Source organism: Chelmon rostratus, chromosome 16 (assembly GCF_017976325.1).
Source record: "Chelmon rostratus isolate fCheRos1 chromosome 16, fCheRos1.pri, whole genome shotgun sequence".
Lineage (NCBI taxonomy): Eukaryota > Metazoa > Chordata > Actinopteri > Chaetodontiformes > Chaetodontidae > Chelmon > Chelmon rostratus.
In genome coordinates this window covers 7,981,669-8,002,165 of record NC_055673.1, presented here as the reverse complement: position 1 = coordinate 8,002,165, position 20,497 = coordinate 7,981,669, and the positions used below count along the sequence as shown (strand labels likewise).

The window sequence follows — 20,497 nt, the reverse complement described above, 5'->3', positions numbered from 1 at the left end:
GGGGAGTTGTAATGCCGGACCCGAGCGACATGGCAGAACCCCGTCGTTTTCTCTGCTGCACCTGCCCCCCCCCCCCCTCCTTACCTCACCCCTCTGCTGCAGCCTGCCACTGCCACTCGCCTCGCGTTTGATTTAATACCAGCCTAAGTGTGAATAAATTCCTGTCACAGCCCATTAAGGAGGCCTTGGAGAGATCTGGCCTATTATTAATTCTCCACAGCTCCTCTCTTTCTCTCCCCTCTTTTAGTTACTATCTCTCCCACTCTGGTGATGCTGCTGCTTCTCTCTCCTGTGCCCCCTCACCCTTCTCACCCTCCTCCTTCTCCTCTCACACTGCATACTGCCTTGCTTTTTTAATACCCGTTAATTACCGCGTCTGTCCTCTTTATTCAAATGAGAAAGGGAGAAATTAAAAGCAGGGGAGATGTTTGTAATTTCAAATAGGAAAGCTATCCACTGTCTGGCTTTGCTCCTCTCTCCTCTCCAGACCTGTGTGCGAGCTAGCTGCCGGTTCGCCATGTATAATGAATTCCAGTGGCACTGGCGGTTAGTTTTATCTGAAGAGCAGGCGGGGAGTCTGCAGAGGCCTGATGATAAACAAACGCAACCTCCTAACTGTAATAAGACCGGGAGAGAGGGATGCAGCTTGGTTGGCAGATGCTCTCTCTCTGAGTGTCTTTCCATCTCTCTCGCTTTGCTCTCTGATTCCCTGTCTCCCTCCTCTCTGTCTCTCTTCTCTCAGTTTGCTGTTACCCCCCCTGCTGCGCTCCACTCCCTCTCCATTTTCTGTCTCCCTTCCTCCTCATAGCTTTCTCCCTCTCTTCCATCCCTCCCTTCCCATCCTTCTACGTGCAGGCTCCAGAATTAGTAGGCTGTGCACAGCAGGTGCCTGTACCTCTGTCTTATTAGCAGCCTCATATGTGGCCCATTAGAGGCTCTCTGTATGCCAAGGGCTTTTTAATTGTTTTGCTGGGGTCAGAGGGGCAGTGTAGCCACAAAGCTCTTGCGGGGGAGGAATCAGAGTTGTTTTTTCAAGAATACGTGTTTTCCTTGTATTTTGTTGCCTTAAGTGTCAAGTGCAACCCCAATTATTTCTGCTTTATGTTACAGTGTTTAAGGGCTATGTAAGCAATTAGAGTTGCATAGTTTTTTTTTTTATTGTATTGTCTGACTGGGCCGCGGTTTTTAAAGCTATTGTTTGCATGAAAAGAAGGCGTGATGAAAGTTGGTGAGCTTGTTTATTTTTTGCTCAGGCTGCATTGTGCACATAATTTGCCAGGTGTGGCGTAGATAGGTCACTAGCATAAGCAAAAGGCGCTCATCAAGGCAAGCTTCATATTTTTCCGATTCCTTTGAGACTGCTTTAAAGGGGAAAAGAAATGTGGAGCGCAGACTTGTATACACATCAAACAGAGAGCAAGTTCTCGCAAAAGACCAAAGCTTCCAGAAAAGAGAGATGTTTTTAATTTAGTTTTAAAAGAGCGGAGACCTCGAGCATTCTCAGGTCACCAAGCATCCACCAGGAGCATAAACGACAAGAATGTGAAAAAGTAAGCCACCGTCTGTCCATTTCTGTAGAATTCTTCACTCTTCTTAGGACATGAACATTTCTGAAGTGATTCAAAGGTTTATTTTCACATACACAGGTAATACTTGTAGTGATAATGTAGCTGCAACAGATAATCGATTAATCTATTAGTGCGCTGACGGCAGCTACGTATTTTGTAGTCAATTAATCATTTAATGTTTCAAGCAAAAATGTCAAACATGTGAGGATCTTCTGCTTTTCTTTGAACAGTGGGAGAGTAAATTTGATTTGATTACGCCACCTCAGAGCATTTTTTTTTCTATTTTTTATCTTGAAAACAGCTGGCATATTGATCGATATGAAAATAATCATTCGTTGCAGCCCTAGTGAAGTGCAGTGTGGTTGTGCTAAAAGATCAGTGTGAAGATTCAAGATGATTACAAAGACTTTGTTAAATATATTAATATCACAACTGCAAATATGTAATGTGCAGTTGAACTTCCTGATGGCCTGAGGAAAGAAGCTTTGTTTGCTTGAATGAAAATGCAACAATTATCAGAAGGACGAAACACCAGGACAGCACTAACCTTTAAAATAGATTACCTCTGAGTATGCCCTTGATGCTGACTCTTAGTGGTGGGATCGTGGAGTGCCTGAAACATACCCCGTCTTCCTCCTCACTTCCTAACACAATCTGTAGTCCAAGTCTCAGTGGAGGAGTTCGGATTCTCTGGCTTCTCTCCAGGTCTTATCCAGAGATGGACCTCCTCCACTGGTGCAGAGTTATGTGCTCACCACCGTATGTATCTGCAGTGGCGCTCAGCCAAGGAATTGTTTTCAATTCAAATGAGTTTTCATTGGAAGGAGACACAGTTTTGTTAGAATTCAGTGATTCTCACCAAAACACATGGTAGTTTTAACAAGTATGTTGCAAAGCCTTATGACTTGCTAGTCCAGTGAAAACAGTGCCACGTCTGAGTTGGTGCAAAATCATCTCTCTGTCATCTTCTTTGTCCACTGAGGAAAACCCTCACTATTATTTGCTCTGTGTTTTTTCTCTGCATCTTTTGCCAGGCTCAGCTTTAGTACAGAACAGTGTCAACCTAAAAATGAAGGAAAATATGAGCAGCAAAAGCCATGAAGACCATTTGCTTTTAGCATGTTATCACTAAACTATGATTGCAGTGCAGATATTTATTTATTCACTGTGTGACAATTTCTAAGATTTAAATTTTATGAGCTTGTGATGCAACACTAACTTTGAGACTTGTCATGTATGACCCTATGAACACTGCACTAAGTGTCAGTTTCACAAAGTTTTTGTGCTCACAAGGTGCTTTTTTGCCTTTTTCGAAAACAATTAATGCGCTTAATGGGAGATAGAAACACATTAAAAAAAAAAAAGTTCTGACTTAGCAAACATTTACCTCACATGAGCTGTTTCTGCTCCGAGAGGAGAAGAAGAAGTGACAGTTTCCGTCCCATCACCGCTCCACACAGACCTGATGTAACCTTCTCCACATTATTACATGAAACAGACAGAACTGTCATATTTGCATTGTTTTCTACTTTATTTATTTATTTACTGTTTAAGGTTCATCTAGTGCTCTATTGATTGCGTAATCTTGTTGCACTCTCTTCTTCTGCAATGATTTAAAGGTTTTTAGAGAACTGGTGACACCTACCGCTTATTTCCGTGAACTAACGGTAGTGGATGGACACAAACTTTCATTCACATTTTCTTTTGACGATCTTCTCAATATTGGGCTTGTGTTCCTAAAATACATGATGTTACCCTATCAGTAAACTAGATTGTCATTATCTCTACTAGGGGGAAAAAAATGAACAAACCATGGTATATAGATCATTCTAATAACAAACCATCTGAGAAGTATTTGTATCATAGATGGAAGGTATGGCTGTCTGTTTCAAATGAGGCAGTGAAGGCAACACGAGCCACGATGATGGAACAATTTGAACACCTGTTAGGATTAGGCCACGCGGGTTAAATTACGTGTACACTTTTTTTAATAAGTGACAGTATTAGCATGCCACAGGATGGGCTGGGTCGCTAACAGGTATGGTAAAGGTGTTTTGCAGTCTCCATGTTGGGTTATAGGCAGTAGTTTAGGTGCTCAAATCATACCTGTGCAGGCTTAGGATCCCGTACAAGGTGGTGACTAATATCTGAACTCTGAAAAGAGCAAAGAATAAACACCGAGCTTTCTGGTGTGCTGTGTACGAGCTGTGAATGGTCTGAAAGGGTGCATTTGTTTCCAGATTTAGCTGCGGTCAGAGTTAGCTGTCAGGAGCTGATTGAGTATCTGCGCTGTGACTGCCAAAGGGTGTGTTACGTCACCTGAAAGCCCGCCATGTTTGTTTTGTTTTGTTTTTTTTAACTTCAAACCCTGTCATCACTTTTCATTCTACTTTTTCATGTTGTAAAGGAAAAGCTGCTTGCTCAGGTGCTGGCAGAAATGTTTACATTTGAACTTGAGAAACTGCTTTGTGCGTCTGTGTAGAGTCTATTAGAGTTTTGACGAGGGCAAAGCACAAGTAACGGGCTTGTTCTCTTCGCACTCAGTAAACAACGTCTCAAGAGGATTGGAGGCTTTAAATTGGAATTACCTCTCTTTAATCTTTCCAAAAAATCTGCCTATCTGCCCTTCCCCCCCACTGCCTTCACTCTTAAAACCATAGAGGTAATTAGATCCAATATTACTTCGTTGGAGAGATGCCATAGGGGAGCTGATTTTAAGTGTGTGTGAGTGATTGTACCAATTTACCACATCGCTGAGTCACAAGATGCTTTTGACATCTGAAGAACTGTTGTTGGCACCTGAAGAACATTTAAATCAAAGGTTTTTTCAACCTCATAGGAACCCTCCACTGCCCATTAAAAACCCTTGAAGTATCATGTTTACTTAGAGTGTGAGAGGAGGTGTTCAGCCTGGCCTCAGATGATTTAAGCCCCTGACAGACATCTGAGGGAGATGAAAGAAAGGCGTCCTGTCTGCTCTGAGATTGAGACGGCGGGGTATCACTCTGCAATCGCTGGCTTCAAGCTCTCAACACTCACACGTGCACACAAGCTCACACGAACAAGTGCACAAAACATGCATAATCATACCTACAGTGCACAAACACACACTGAAACAAATACATGCACGCTCATAACGCTCCCACATCATCTGCTCCGGTCTCAAAATCAGCCCTCCATGCAAGCCCTCAAGCGTCTGACTGAAGTTTGCATTCCCCTTTCGTCCCTGCCATGAGCTGGCTAGTTAGCAGCGCAGATGTCAAGAAGGAAAGACCTCCAATTAAACAGAGTGAGCAGGAAGCCTCAGCCGTTCGACACTATTTAATGCTGGCTGATGAACCTGTAACTAGAACCTTGACTAATTTATCTGTAGGCTGATATTATTGGCCGGTATCAACTTAAGAGAGTGATACTGGTTTTCGTACATTTGGAGACGCGCAAATGGAATAGGCAGCATTTTTGGGCACAGGATGCTTATTTTTCTTTCATTTTCTCTGAAAATGATTCTAAAAAATGCTGAGTAAAACATTAATGTGACATAAAGTAATAACTTGCTAATCGTTTAATATATTTGATGTTTTACCTCATCAACTTCATTGATTTTTCTAAATATATATTCTAGTTACTGTTCCTCTCCCCTTTAGACCTCAGCCGAAAAGTCAGTTTTTTAATAACTATTTCAACTATTTTCCTACCATTGTTTTTCAGAATTCAAGTTTTAATTATATTTGTTGTGTTTTTTTGAACATATACTGACTATAATGATTTTGCTAGGGGAGAAGCAAAGTGATCGTAAAAGTTAATTTCTTAACTCTATATACTGTATCCTGCCTCTGTTTATTTGTCAACTCTTAATGAGGGAAGGAAACAGATGTCACAAGAGTTGTTTATATAAGGACTGAATATTTGCTGATACATTGTCAGATTTTTGTTTTTTTACTCACATACTGACACGGTTTTGGTCTCAGAAATCACATATTTGTTGGGCTCCGCCTGTAACTAATGCATATGCAGTCAAAACATTTCGAAAGCCAGATTGTGATTTAAATTTCATTCCCCTTATCAGTTCTCAAGGTGCTGTAGCTAATCTGCTACTGTGCAAATTAACCCTTTTGCTCTCCTGAACCAAGTTTGAACTTAGATGTACTCTGGCACAAGAGTTTATTGTGTGTTCTCAAGTCTCTGAAAAGGAAATTACTGTAATATGTGACTTCTGCTGTGAAATAACTGTTTCTTGGTTTAGTATGTCATTTAACCCCCCGCCCAGTAAACATAGCTGTAGTCCTTGGATTTTGCTCTGATGTGCAGTTTTGCTGATGCTTAAGTCTCTTACATGGCTGCCCATCATTGGTTTTAAAGCAACAGCACTCCAACCTTCTTACCCCCCATTTATTATCACTGGGAACCAAATCACAAAGGAAAGCGCAATCGATGGGGCTACCTGGCAGAGACTCAAGTGCTTAGGAGAGAGCAAGGGGGTGCCTAGCCTCAGATACCTCTAAAGGGCTAAATCGATTGCAACCGTTCTGCAACAGTCGGCTGACACAGCAGGCTTTCCACCTCAATGCCGAGGACGTATTGAAAGAACCCCGTTGGTAGGTGTATGCAAGGATGACAACACGGCTATTGTATTTCTGCCACCCCTGGAAGAGCAGGCTTTTATCTGCCTTCAAAATCCCGTTAAAGGGCTTCATTCCCCTGGGAAAGCCCACGCCAAACACAGAACACACTGGCACTTAAACCTGCCCGTTGAGAAAAAGCCATAAAGTTTAGAAAGTCAATTAAGGCTTTTTTAACTGATGTCAGGCAAATTAAAGCTGCTTGGCCCGGCTCCCCGTGGGTATACTGTCAGATGGTAAACCAGGGCCCACTTAGCGTCACAGGGTTCCCCAGATAGGGCACAGAGCAGTAAGCAGCTTACTTACCCCCAACTCACTTGTGCTTTTTACAAGTTTCCTCAGAGTGGGTAGCGTTTTCCTTCAAGTGACATCTCACTTTGGTGGAACCTTTTTAGGACATGGTGCTGCGGTGCAATCTGGGAACACTAACTTGGCAGCGGTCAAAGTCGTATTTATTCATTCAGAATGAACAGTGAATTAGCTGCAGCAGATCCTACGTAGTGTGACCAGATAAAGGTGATGCGGACAGCTGAAACCAGTGGATTTGCTCCCGTGTTTGCCGCCAGTATTTAAGCATGTTTGACTAAGATGAGTCGGGCAGTGCTGGAGCAGATGTAATCACCTCCTGGAGCCTGAGTGTTTTTCTCAGATTGCGTTTGTACAGCATAATGTGAAAGTGGCATTGAATGGAGATAATAAGATTATAATAGCTTGCACCTGACTTTACCAATTTTGTAATATGTATATGCTATCGGGCCTATTTTATGGATGCACAAACTGTGTTATGTTGTGAATATTCTGCCTACTGAAAAGCTAGTTTTTTTTCCCTCTTGGTCCAGACCAAATTTACAAAACTACAGGTGTGAAAGCACCCTTAATGAAATAAGGTACGAAGACAGCGTAGTGGACACATTTTAGGATGATGGACTGAGTGTTTGTCTTGAAGCTGATGGATCTCAGTGGTGAGCTTCGAAGTTCTGCCAAACTGTGATGAGGTTTAGAGCGGAGGACTTGATTTTGAAGCCTGTTGTGGATCTCATTACTGAAACCAGTCAGTATGCATGTGCTCCAAAACACACATTTTCCATAGTATGTAAAATCCTTTAAAAAAGCAGTTTAGGAAGGGATGGTTTGATCCTCATGCAGACAGTATGTGGATTGTATGGACATGGATACAGTAGTTTCAGTTTCATCGTACACATGCTCATTACTAAAAGCGTTGGCCCCTGGAGTTTGCTTTGTCCTAATTCTTCTGCCTAATATGGAATTGTATTTCCTTGAGGAGACTTTTCATTCTTGCATAATTTAGGGGATCGCTGCTTTCTGGAGAAGCACCTTTCCACATAGCTGAGGCTCCTTTCCAAGGTTTTGTCGCGCTTATTATAAACCACAGAATTTAATTAAAATTTGACTTACCTTTCTGCCAAGACACTCTATCTTCCTGTCTGAGGGCAGCAAGAGGTTTTGCTTCAGCCTCTGTAAACCATGTGAAAAGACAGTAGCTGTTTTTGTTCATGGTAGTGTAAAGCATTTTAAAGTGAGTGTGTGGATGGGGATGGAGGTTTCAACCTGTCAATCACTGGCGGTGATGATATAGGAGATATACAGGTGTGATACAGAACATGCAGTCACATGGCTTCCTGTCCTTGTTTGGGGTTTGTAGCATTTAACCAAATATGTATCCTTTAGAATCTTTCAACAAATCTTTATTGGCACGTTGTTTGGCACATTGTACCCAAACCCAAGAGATTCTGCTGTTATGAAAGTGTGGAGGACTTTCATCATGTACAACCCTGATTCCAAAAGAGTTGGCACACTGTATGAAACACAAATAAAAACACTACGCAATCATTTGCAAGCAAATTGTTTGGTTTGATTCGGTTTTACAATGTGATCAATCAAAGTCTAATTAAAACGGCAGTTCCACCACTACACCGCAGTGGTTACAACCACGTCATGTAAGATCTAATTGCAGAGATTGCTGTGCGGCACATGTATTAAAAGCATAACTTGATTTGAGGTTGGGTGAGTTGGGATAACATCTCAGTTGCAACTGAGACCGTGACCATCAATAATAATATGAGAACAGTACGAAAAGCAGAGAACACGTCCTTCTCTTGTAAATGGGTTTAAAGTGAAGTAAATCTGGTTAATGTAATATAACCTCCATGTTCTCTGTGATTGTTTTCTCTGAGCCTGTATCTTGTTTACTGTCGGGTTAATCCTTTATTTATTGATGCTGTCTGTTCTTGTTATTTTGTTTCTATTATTCTGCTAAGCTATCAACGGGACAATGCTGTAAAAGAGCACGTATGCTCAGCCGTTCAGTGCCATTAAAAGCCGTTTAAACTCCATGTGGGGGGTAAAATATCTTAAAGAGTCGGTGAAGTGATGATGTAATAAAATGCAAGGAAAGAAAGAAAGAAACTACAAGCTTGATTCCCCCCCAAAAAGTGGGATGCATTTGCAAACGAGCTGTGTTTATTGACAACGGTTTTACAAAGTGTTCCTGAGCCATGTAGTGACATCCTTTATCCAATCGTGTGTTCACAAAGTGGTGAACGTCGCTCCATCCTCGCTTGTGATGACGCCCACACAGTTGTTGCATTTGGCAGCTGTTTGGTTGACTTCGGTGAAGTTTAAGTTGAGGCAGTCCTGTTGATAGCTGCGTCGCAGAGTCACCACGTTGGTCCTGTGTCACTCCTGCAGTGTGAGGAGACCACGTGGAGAGACTGAACGGAAGATTTAATGATGGATTCATTGGCACGTTGAACAGTTTACCCCCCTGACTGACTAATGGAACCCAGCCCTACTCTACTCCTCTTTGTCTCCTCCCTTCTCCCCATCTGTTCTTCCTCCTCTTCTCCTGACCACTTAATCTCCTCTTCCTCTCCTCTTCCTCTCTCCTCCTCCTCTCCTCCCCTCTCCTCCACCCCCCTTCTTCCTCCCTCCAACTCCTCTTCTTCTCATCTCCTGTCCATCTGTCTTGCTTCTTCTCCTCTTCATCCTCTCCTCTTCTCTCCTCTCCTGTCCTCTTCCCTCCTCTTCCTCCCTTCACCTCCTCCCCGTCCCTCTCCTCTTCCTCTCTCCTCTTCCTTCCTTCCTCTACCTCCTCTCCTCTCCTCTACTCTCCACCTCCTCTCCTCTTCCTCTCCTCTCTTCTCTCCTCTTCCTTCCTTCCTTCCTTCCTCCACCTCCTCTCCTCCTCCCCCCGCCAGCTCCTCTTCTCCCACACCTCCTCTCTCCTCTCCTCTTCCTTCCTTCCTCTACCTCCTCTCCTCTTCTCTTCTCCCCTGCCCTCTCCGCTCTTCTCCTCTTTTCTCCTCTCCTCTCCATCTGTCTTGCTTCTTCTCCTCTTCATCCTCTTCCCTCCTCTTCCTCCCTCCACCGCCTCCCTGTCCCTCTCCTCTTCCTCTCTCCTCTTCCTCTTCCTCTCCCCTCCCCTCCTCTCCTCTCTGCTCCCCTCCTCTCCTCTTCCTTCCTTCCTATACCTCCTCTCCTCTCCACCTCCTCTCCTCTTCCTCTCCTCTCCCTTCCTTCCTCCACCTCCTCTCCTCTCCCCCAACTCCTCTCTCCTCTCTTCTCATATCCTCTCCTGTCCTCTCCTCTCCTCCTCTCCCTCCACCTCTCCTCTCCTCTCCTCTCCTCTCCTCTCCTCTCCTCTCCTCTCCTCTCCTCTTGCCTCATCTCCTCTCCATCTGTCTTGCTTCACCTCCTCTCCTCTCCCCCAACTCCTCTCTCCTCTCTTCTCATATCCTCTCCTGTCCTCTCCTCTCCTCCTCTCCCCTCCTCTCCTCAGCTCTCTGCTCCCCTCCTCTCCTCTTCCTTCCTTCCTCTACCTCCTCTTCTCTCCACCTCCTCTCCTCTCCACTCCTCTTTTCTCTCCTCTTCCTTCCTTCCTCCACCTCCTCTCCTCTCCCCCAACTCCTCTCCTCTCCTGTCCTCTCCTCTACTCCTCTCCCTCCACCTCTCCTCTCCACCTCCTCGCCTCTCCTCTCCTCTGCTCTCATCCTTTTCTCCTCTCCTCTCCTCTCCTCTCCTCTCCCTAATCCCTTCTCCTCACTCACAGACACTTACACTTGTAATTCCCAGCCAGATCCGTCGGAGTCAAAGCTGCGATTTGAGTCGGCAGCGACAGGGCGGATTAGCAGGAGGAATCCTGAGTGAAGGCACGTTTTCGCTCCACTTCCTATATTCCCTGTCTCTCCTCCTGCTTGTGTGTGTGTGTGTATGTGTGTGTGCGTGCGCGTTGTGTGCATTTTAATCCCGATAGTTTCTTCCTCGCCTTTATCTCAAAGCCCCTCATCAAAAAGCAACGCTAGGGCTCTTAATGTGCTCGGAGAGCGCGGGGGTCATGTTTTTAATCGCAGATGAAAACGGGTTAAATGGCTAAAAAGCAGATGAATACCTCATCTTATTCGTATAATAATATAATTACAAGATTAGCTTGATTTTTCTATAACGTTTAATGGATAAAAAAGAAAAAAAAAAACCCAATTGGCTTTAATATGGAGATAATACAGCAGAATTAATTAATGTGGAGATGCCAATTATCAAGCTTGATAAGCCTGGAGACGCCCCGTTGTTTGATGGCCTACATTTGACAAAACCCAAGTGTTTACAGATTACCATGTTGTTGCATCCGATGTGTCACTGAACGACCGTCGAGCAGTGATTTATTGAAGTTGCAAAAATCCATTCACTTTTAATTGAAAGCAACCTCCAGCGGGGCCTGTGATGTTAATGTGTGAATATATTTTGTGACTAATGGGTTTCAGGTTAAGGGATGTCTGTTGGTGGCCCGGGCCAGGATCTGCCTTGACGTGACACACAGAAATACTGTAGTTAGAGCTTCTCTTGTGGCAAAGTTTCAGCAGAGCAGAATTTTAATGAGGCGATTCCGATGAAAAATTCAGCCTTTTTTTCTCCTCCTTTCACTTCTGTCTTTCACCCTTCTGCTGAGGACAGCTTCTTTGATCTGATTTGGACGAAAAGGGAGAACGGGAGCATGTTGAAGGGGATCTGAGAAAAGCAGACGGGGGGAGGGTGGAAGAGACGCGGCAACAGCCCCTCATCCATGTCACTTAAACAAACCGTCATCTGTCCTGATAGCTAAGAGCCGTCCATCCCTTTTCCCGTTGTTTTCGCTTTAAAAGGCATCAGCTAACGATGGAGCCGCTGTCTTCCACTTACATCTAATCATTTCTCAGATTCTATCTCTGTGTAATCTTTGGTTATTTTATCACCAAAGACATCCAAACTGAAAGGATTGTTTAAAGTTGACGGTGAAAGAAGCATTAGATATCGTCAGGATGAAAGCCGCAGATACTAATGAGTTATACTCCTCAGCCTGTGACTCAGAGGACGTAGAGGAAATCAGACTTTTACACTTACTGCAGCAGTGTCCACACAGGGCAGCAAATAGTCCCACAATTCTAAAGTTATTAACACAAAACTAGTGAGATCTTAAATGTGCAAGTGAATCCCAGAAGTGTATTTAATGTTTGTCAGTGTCTAAAATCCAAAGTCAAGGGCTTACAGAGAAATTTTAAGTAGAACTAAGTAATTAGAGAGTAAAATATGTAAAATAACTGTAACAGAGCAAATGAAAGAAATTTTATAGTTGCTGCAGTGAATGACTCCTTTAGAAACATTTTTTTGTGCTTTCATATGAGGCTGACTGCAACTGACAGTTATTTTCATCATTAATTAATCACATTTTCCCATTAATTCAGTTAATTCAGTTTGTAGAACGTCAGAAAAACAGTGAAAAATACCCATGACTAGTTCTATGAGCCAGAGGCGACGTCTTCAGATGCCTTTTCCTCTGAATAACCGTCTAAAACTCAAAGATCTTCACTTTCAAATAGTATAAAACACTGAAAAGCACCAGAGATCAGGAGTGTCATGCCAGCATACACACATGGCGTGTGTCTGATTTAAGATGAAAATGTCAGATCAAGGAGTTATTAATCAACACATCAGACTGTACTTTGATCAAGGTCAAACACAGACGGGCAGAAATTGTGTTTCTGTTAGTGGTAACATGTAGATCAGAGCTGATTGGTCCTGGTCGTTAAAGGAGAAGACTTCACAGGCGAGTGCGCCGCGGAGAAAGCAAAAGGCGTTTTTGCCTTTTGAGCCGAAAAAAAGCAAAGTCATCATTGTATGTAGAGGCATGAGCCAGTTAGTCTAAGCAAACAAACAAAAGTTGTTTTCTCATGATGAATGATCTCATAATCTCCAGAAATTCTCAAGATAAAGACATGAATTCATCCGTCATCATGAGAAAATGAGCTTTGTCATCTCAAACTAACGAAATATTTAACGTGCATAACCGCTGCTTATCGATCCTCTGTCGATTTAATCAATGAATCGTTTCAGCTCCACTGTTACATAAACTGGGAGTGGTGGCATCTGGTAACCCACAGCTTAACAAGCTTGAAAAACTGAACACATTTAGGTCAAACTGCAGTGCGACACCAGTTACACTAAGTTCATAAGCAACTTTTTAAAAAATCTGTTTTCACTGGATATGAATCAAATGTAAATTACAGCAAAGACAGCTGCTCTGACACGTCCATCAGGCTTAGCTGAAGTTACAGGGACTGGAATCGGATTTGTTTCTAACCCCCTCCACCCCCCCACTGCCAAAATGTTTAATCTCTTGAGATGACAGGTTGCCAAAACTCTGTCCAATAAACAACTTATGAGTCCACGTGACTTTTGTTTACAAGACCTGCTTTGCTTGCAACTACGCTGTGTTGGAGAAACAGATGTCACCCTGGCTTGTCCTCTGCCCAGATGTGCTGTAAGTGCACCTGAGAGCTTCCTGCAGTTGGACACTGTTAATTTACACGACCTTCACCGATTACACACACACACACACACACCTGCCTCAAGTATTCTGTGTGTGACTGATTAAGATCACTCCATGTTTTGGATAACATGAGGCTATAACGTCAACTATGCGTCACTCTTTGACTAGAAAAGGAAACCGTCATGCACCTTTTTTTGGCATGTGCTAATTTTAATCATATTTAGTCGAAGGTTTAAATGCATCAACCTTTCGAGTGAATTCACACATTTAACTCTACTGCTCCTCTACTCTGTTTTCTTCTGACAAGACTGATATGCTGAACATTAAAGAAATTCTAGTTGCTAAAAGTTTGTCATTAATGGCTAAAATGTCAAGTGATAAAAACTTTTTCGAACAACTCTTATCTTAAATGTCACCGTCAAAATGTCCAGTTTTATAATAAATGCCTTCTGCTGCCTTCACATTAAAATACATTTATTGTGAACCACATGCAGGAAGTGGTGCAGCATCAGCTGAACTGATTGACAGTCGATCGACAGAACAGTAATGAAGGAAGAATGTTCAAAAAATGTGACGATTAGATGCTTTTCTGTTTTTCTTCATTGTGTTTTTGAGTTGTCCATCCTTGAGGGAATTTCTTCAAATTCGGCACGTACGCTCACCTGGACTCACTGAGGAGTCTTTGGTGGTCAAAGGTCACTGTGACCTCTTAAAACACATTTTTGGGCATAACTCAGGAATTCATACACACATTATGACAAAACTTCACTCAAGCATGTCACAAGATAAAATGATGAAAAGGTCGAAGGTCAACCTCATGGTGACGTCAAGGTGTTCTGCAACAACACTTTGGTCATTGTTCACCGTAACACAGGAACAGAAGGGAAGATTGTGACCATATTTCACATTTGGTCAGATACATAATCGGTGACACTAATCTTAAATCCATCATTAATCCACCTTGAATCTGTGCTGATTGTGTAGATCTTGTGTGTGAAGCATCTAGGTTTTACAGATTGTAGCTTCCTTGCATCAACATCCAGATTTGAAGCATTGTAGTCGACCACTGGCACATTGGTTTGGCTGATATTCAGCTTCAGGTGATTGTCGTGTCGCCATGTGATGAAGCTCTCTATCAGTCCTCTGTGCTCCTCTTAGTGAAGACAGCATCTCTCTTACAGGAAATTATTCACTGGAATCATGCATATCAACATAGCTTAATAGCTTGCATTTTGCCAAAAAATACACTTATTGAATTCCTTCAAAGTCTTCAGTACATAATACAATATAACTCTGGAGAGACTTAGATGGAAATAGCAACTTGACTTGCAGCGGGAGGCAAACAACCGCAAGGCAATAATTTTTAGGTTTTGGACAAAATTAGTTGTCTGAAGACATTAATTTTAGGAAATTATGATGGGAATTTTTCACAGTTTTCCAGACAGATTGATCAATAATGGGAATTGTCATTAGTTGCAGCCCTAATCAGCTGGAATGTTTAGCTCACTGCAGCAAATTGAACTGAGGAAAACAGAAAACTGCATAAGTCATCATAATAAGGTCAGCAGTGGCACCGATACCTACACACACACATACACGAGAACACACACCGACATTTTCATGTGCAGCCGCATGCTCAGGCTTCGCACATTCAGAGACAGACATGCACGTCATAAACCATAAACGCTCACACACACTCTCGCGTACACACACATTTCCGTTCACTTCATCTCACTGCGCCTCCTCTCCGCGTGCCAATCTCCATTTCCACCCTATTTCGGGTCACTGTGCTTTTCCGCTCTCTCCTCCACCAGCCCGCCGACGTCTGCCAGCATTTTCCAGGTTATATGAAGCAGGTGGGCAGTCTGCCAGTCTGCAGGAGGCCTTCGGAGACGGGAGCTCAGACAGCGCTTCCTTGTTTACTTTCATGAGTTGTTGACTGGCCACCCTGCCACGGCTGATGCGGTGTCAGAGCGTGTCAGAGGAGGCCTACTGCGGATCAAAACATTATTGTGGCGCCCGTCGGTTGAGTGGCAGGCCAAGAAATGAGGGAGCGCATCCGCCGGATTCTTGTAGAGGTGTGTGTGTGTGTGTAAAAGCTTTGCACTTCGCACAAAAAAAAAGAGAGATGGTTCAGGGCTTCTTTTCTGTGGTTTGTTCCCTGTAGTAGACCCTTTTTCCAAACATCGTGTTATAGGTGTGAAGGATTAGAGCTGTGCTAATTATGAGGTTATGAATGGAATTATGTCTCCCCGAGGTTGCAGAATCATTTCTGTGATAATAGCAGCCTTGTTATTCATATATCAAGATATGCCAGGGAGCCTTTTATAATGAATGTGCCGTGAAGGCTTCGCTACCTCCATAGTCTTTTTTCCACTGTGAAAAATGTGGAATTTCATGTCTGGTTTCAAAGAAAGCAGTGAGTAGATTTTTGTGCAAGAATCTGGATTCAGAAGTAGCAAATTTTTCATCTTTGAAGCCAAATCTTCCCGTTTATGCTTGAACTCGGAGATGAAAAATATATCTGTGGTGCAGCTCGTTTTTAAAAGCTTCATGTGGAAAAAAAAAGGGGGGCTGCTGTTAAAAATAAGGACAGGTGTTGTATTCTTTGTTTAAGAAAGTGTTTGACTGAAATCACAAAGGCTCGCGGTATCGTCTCATTAATACGGAGTAGCTGACCGAGTTATTTCAAGACTTGCTCGTCAGATTAATGAGGCACATCCCATGTAACGCGCACACACACATCCACATCCGCACGCACAGAATCAAAGGCAAAGTCGGGGAGAGAGGGACAGAAGGTGGCAGAAAGGGGAGAGAGAATAGAGCGAGAGAGCTCGAGAAGCAGTGAGAGCCCCCCAGAGAGAGAGACTGGAAGGCCTCCAAATGTTCCACTCTGAATTATCTTCAAGGACAATCAGCTAAACAGTTGATATTAAGAGAGCTGTGTGAAATCGATTGCTCAAGGTGTTATCTGCGCTGCAAAAATGGCTGGTAATTAGTCATGGCTAAAGGAGTGTTACCGAGAGAGTGAGATGGATTTAATCTTAATAGATTTCACTGCACTGCAGATACAGTAGCTCCTGAGTGAAAGAGCTCTCCTCTCTCTCCCTCTCTCTGGTTTTCTACCAGAAGAAAAGCGGCTGAGTAAGTAGCTGTGATGTACTGCTGTTGCTAAACTTGCCCGAACCTTCAAATGTAGATGTTTTGCCCGTGTTACTTTCAAAGGCAGCACACATTTGGCGGCTGTACCTGTTTTTTTACTCTGACTCTGCAGCAGCAGCAGCAGCTCGGCAGCTATTATTTGTTTATGTATAAAGCTTGTGCAATGAGCTACTTCAGTCCACGACAGCTGTTGACTTAGAGATCTTGGTAGAGCATTCAGAGGCAATCAGCGGACGAAGCCCTCTGTGACTGACGGGGAGATTGGCTTGTTTGCTTCTCTGTTATGTGCCTGTACACCCCTGAAGCAGGCCAGATGTGTTAGTTTAGCGATTAGCAGAGGCTAGGATTGATGAAGTCGACTGAAGCACTTTCCCCACCCGTCCATTGGCCTTTCCCAATGTCTGTTGTATGTCAGAGGAAGAAATACCTGACGTTGAATGTGGCTTTCTAACTTTTATTAATCCTCGTCCCATGCAACCACTGAACATACATGTTTAAGGATGAGGCAGGTGGAGGTTTCTAGTTTTCTTATTGTCAACAAAAGCCATGAAAGGAACCAAGCCAACAATACGTGGGTACGTCTCTCTCTACTTTGACTCATGTACCCAGTCTGTGGCACCTGCCGCCCACGCACTCCTGCTGAAGGTGAAGGTCTTCACAAACAGCTTACAAATATAGTTAATTTTTTGGCCACACTAGCTGCATGGCTGTGGATACGACAGTCGATCCTCCACTGAAATATCTCAAAGACTATTCATGACTGACTTCTCATCTGATACCAACAACAGTTCAGTTTTTCATTCATCCAATACTTTGCTTTATGACTAAACACCTGCTACCTATTCCTACTTAATTTTTATTTCTAATTAGCTAGCGTTAGCATGCTAACATAGCAAACTTAGATGGTGAACAAGGATGTTATACCTGCTAAACATCGATTTGGCAGGTATAGATCGTAGATCCTCTGTGTCTAAGTCTGCGTTCAGACCGACATGAGCCTTCAGGGGGGTCCAGTAAAACAACAAAATGTCGTCCTGCAAAAACTTGAAACTGGCACAACAACCATGCAAACGCACATTCCTGGTGGATTACTGAATGCTGTGTTTCTACTGTTTGCATCTGGATTGCTATGATGAAAGATAAGATAGTTGCCACAGTGATGACTTTCCAGAGTTGTAAAATCGTGTCTCTGAGTATTAGAAATTGCTGTGTAGTATTTTGGTGTCTGCTACCACCTTACATGCATTAATCTGCTACCCCAACTAGACTTCCTGGATCGTGTTTCACATGTACCCAAAGCAGCGCAGCCTCTTGCACTGTTTTAACTCCAGGCTCTTTTATCTGTGCAGCCTCATAGAACTGTGAGCATGGCTGTAGACAGTGTAGGAATGCTCAGTAATGTCTAAAACACCTGGGTAATGTAGTTTTTAGCAAATGAACGGGAGCAAATCATGAATCTGTTGCAGCTATTTCAGCTGTGGATTAATGCACATTTGGTGTTTTTTGGTGGGTGTTACGGCAGCAAAACAGTTCCACAAATAAATTGAGGTGGTCATGTTCATTGTGGGCTACTGTAGAAACATGGGGGACTCCATGAAAGAGGACCTGCTCCCTCTGTAGATAGGGAGGACTCATTCTATGGTAATGAAAGCACAGTGATTGTTATTTTCAGCTGATTATACACTAATGAAAACATACCTATGAATATTTTATTCCATGTGTGCCATATTCTGCCAATAGATCCCCCTAAATCTTACACACTGGGCCTTTAACTTGGACTAATGCTAAATTTGAAGACATGAAACAGCATCATTTTTCTCACAGGACTTCCTGCTGGGCAAAACCTCCCCGCTCATTTTCTCATGCCAGCAACAAAACAGCACAGTCGTTAGGAACAAGATTACATCTGGAACCAGTTTTTCTCACTAATATGGTGAAGTGAATTATATTTTACAAGAGTTTACAGTGGTGTGGGAAGTGTGAAGTTTACACTGCGTTGATAGCAGGATGCTTAAGAAGCGCTGGTGGGAAAAAGTTGTTTGGTAGTACAGCGTAGCAGCTCAAATCTGGCTCCATGGGACCTTTCAATACCAGTGCTACGTGCAACTTTAATATCCTGCAAGCCATGAATGATTTGTTTTCTGCTCAGAATGTAATTGCTTTGTTGTTTGTTGAAGTGTTGTTTGACCTTTTAGTCTTTTGTAAACCTGTAGATTAATTGTTTCAGCAGAGAAAATGTTGTTCTTTAGGTAGCTGAGGCACTGACATTCATGTTTGTCAAGGTTTTTTTTTTCTTTGCAACTAAAAATATGTTATTTTTCCTCTTGTTGTCATTTTTCCTGCAGAAGCTCAAGCAGAAGAACCAGCAGCTGAAGCAGATTATGGACCAACTCCGCAACCTCATCTGGGAGATCAACTCCATGCTGGCTGTCAGGAGCTGAGCCACACACACTCGAACACACACACACACACACACACACACATTTGTTACAAGTGATGGACAAGAAGATACGGTCGTTAACTGGATGTGCGACAGGGTACCACAGACAGGCTGAGGCTGCACTTTACAGAAGAAAAGGGGACTTTAGCAATATCGACACTGAGGAAGAGGTGAAACAATAGAAGTAAAACCAAGAGGAGACAAATGAAGACACCACAGAGAGCGAGAGGAGACAAGTGAAGACACCACAGGGAGAGAGAGGTGAGGAGACACTGGGAGAGGCATCAGGGAGGTTGGCGCCGGCAGAGAATATTCTGTCTACCTCGATATTCTACATTTCAATCAGCATTAAGACTGAATCAATCTGAAGAGTTGATATATTATGTTTTATCTATTAGTAGGCACTAGCTGAATAGAGGGTTTATGCCTGTGATATATTCTATTTAATCCTCAAATTATATACGTCTGTTACTTGCCCATTTCTTAGTATTAGAATTGTGTGAAGGCTGAATAGGTTTCGTAAGGCCCCTTAAAACTTTAATAAGACAGACATACACTGTGGCGAAATTATGAGTCTTGCTATATTGATCAGCTTTTTGTATTTGATCTAATATCAATGTCACTCATCGATGTTCTGCTCTGATTGGACTTGACATGTCAGTGCGATGCCTTGTTAAGGATTCTGCTCAACCATAAATCTCGCTGTGATTTTTAAAGAGAAGTCAACGCTGTTTTTTGTTCTGTGATTTTTGTTCATCGGTGTATCTGTTGTGTGTCCGGCAACAATGGCAGCTTATGAAATGCAGAGCAAAGCACAACTTTTTATGTGTGTTGGTAGTGAATAGAACAGGTAGCTGTAATATAATTGCAAGAATATGATGCCAAAACTAGTGTAAGAGCTTAAATCTTAAAATATTATTAACCAGTAAGGCATTCTCAGTAAACACCAGCAAGCCACTCACCTCTGTGTATACCAGGGCTGCCCAGAGTGGGGCCTGCAGGCCATAGCTGACCGACTGTAAGGTTCGATTTGGCCCGCCAGATGTTTGGATTTTTAATTATTATTTATTAGTTTTCATAATCTGAGCACATCTGGCAGAGTGACAATGCACAGGAAGTCAGTCAATTAAGGGAATTTGGGATGTGAGTACCATTTTGCATTTTAACAATCCAACACAATAGGTGCTTGCTTTCAGCCCGTGGCCCACCATTAACTTTCAGTTTTGGCTCCTGGTATATGCATTTAAAATATAAGACACTCCCAGACAGCAGTAATCCAACACATCTGTATACTGCGCCTACACTGCATGGATTATTTTGGCTTGTTTTGTAAAGTGCTGAGTGGGACAATTTACACTGAAGAAATCAGCTTTTCACTTCTTACTATCAATCATACATATCAATACTTACAGTATATTTGAGATAAGATAATATCAACAGATATGTCAACCTAGCAGATTTATCATTATTAACAATATAGACATATCTACCAAACGTAGCTCTGGCAACAGTAATTTCAAACAAAAAAGCAAATTAAATAACCATTAAATAAATAAACAAGGGCTGTACCTAGTGTCAGTTTTTTCACATTTGAACCTTCTGTTGAGGTTTTTGAGTGAAGCTTTGAAGCTAGTCTTCATATTTTATGATGTCATCACCAAATAGCAAATTTTCGCCTCTTGTTACTCGCATGAGCTTGTTCACCCTAAACATTTCTCCTCTTTTTCATGAAGTAAAGTGTATTTCCCCTCTAGTAAGCGGTCAACAAACAGAGACTAATTACAGTACAGGTCGCCACCTCTGCGGCTCGCTGCTGCAGAAAGGTTGAAGCGGAGGTAAATCCACTTTTTAATCCCAAAAGTTTAAAACATAAACTCTTTGCCCTCCT

At 42.7% G+C, this 20,497-nt stretch overlaps 1 protein-coding gene across 1 annotated transcript in view; it reads left to right on the top strand.

The window, feature by feature from the left end:
• med30 (mediator complex subunit 30) overlaps positions 1 to 20,058 on the top strand; it is a 38,778-nt gene extending 18,720 nt beyond the window's left edge. Inside the window, exon 5 of the mRNA XM_041955673.1 lies at positions 18,515 to 20,058. Within this exon, the coding sequence (XP_041811607.1) occupies positions 18,515 to 18,610 (96 nt within the window). The 3' untranslated portion in view covers positions 18,611 to 20,058. The remainder of the gene's footprint in view (positions 1 to 18,514) is intronic.
• Positions 20,059 to 20,497: the final 439 nt, after the last annotated feature.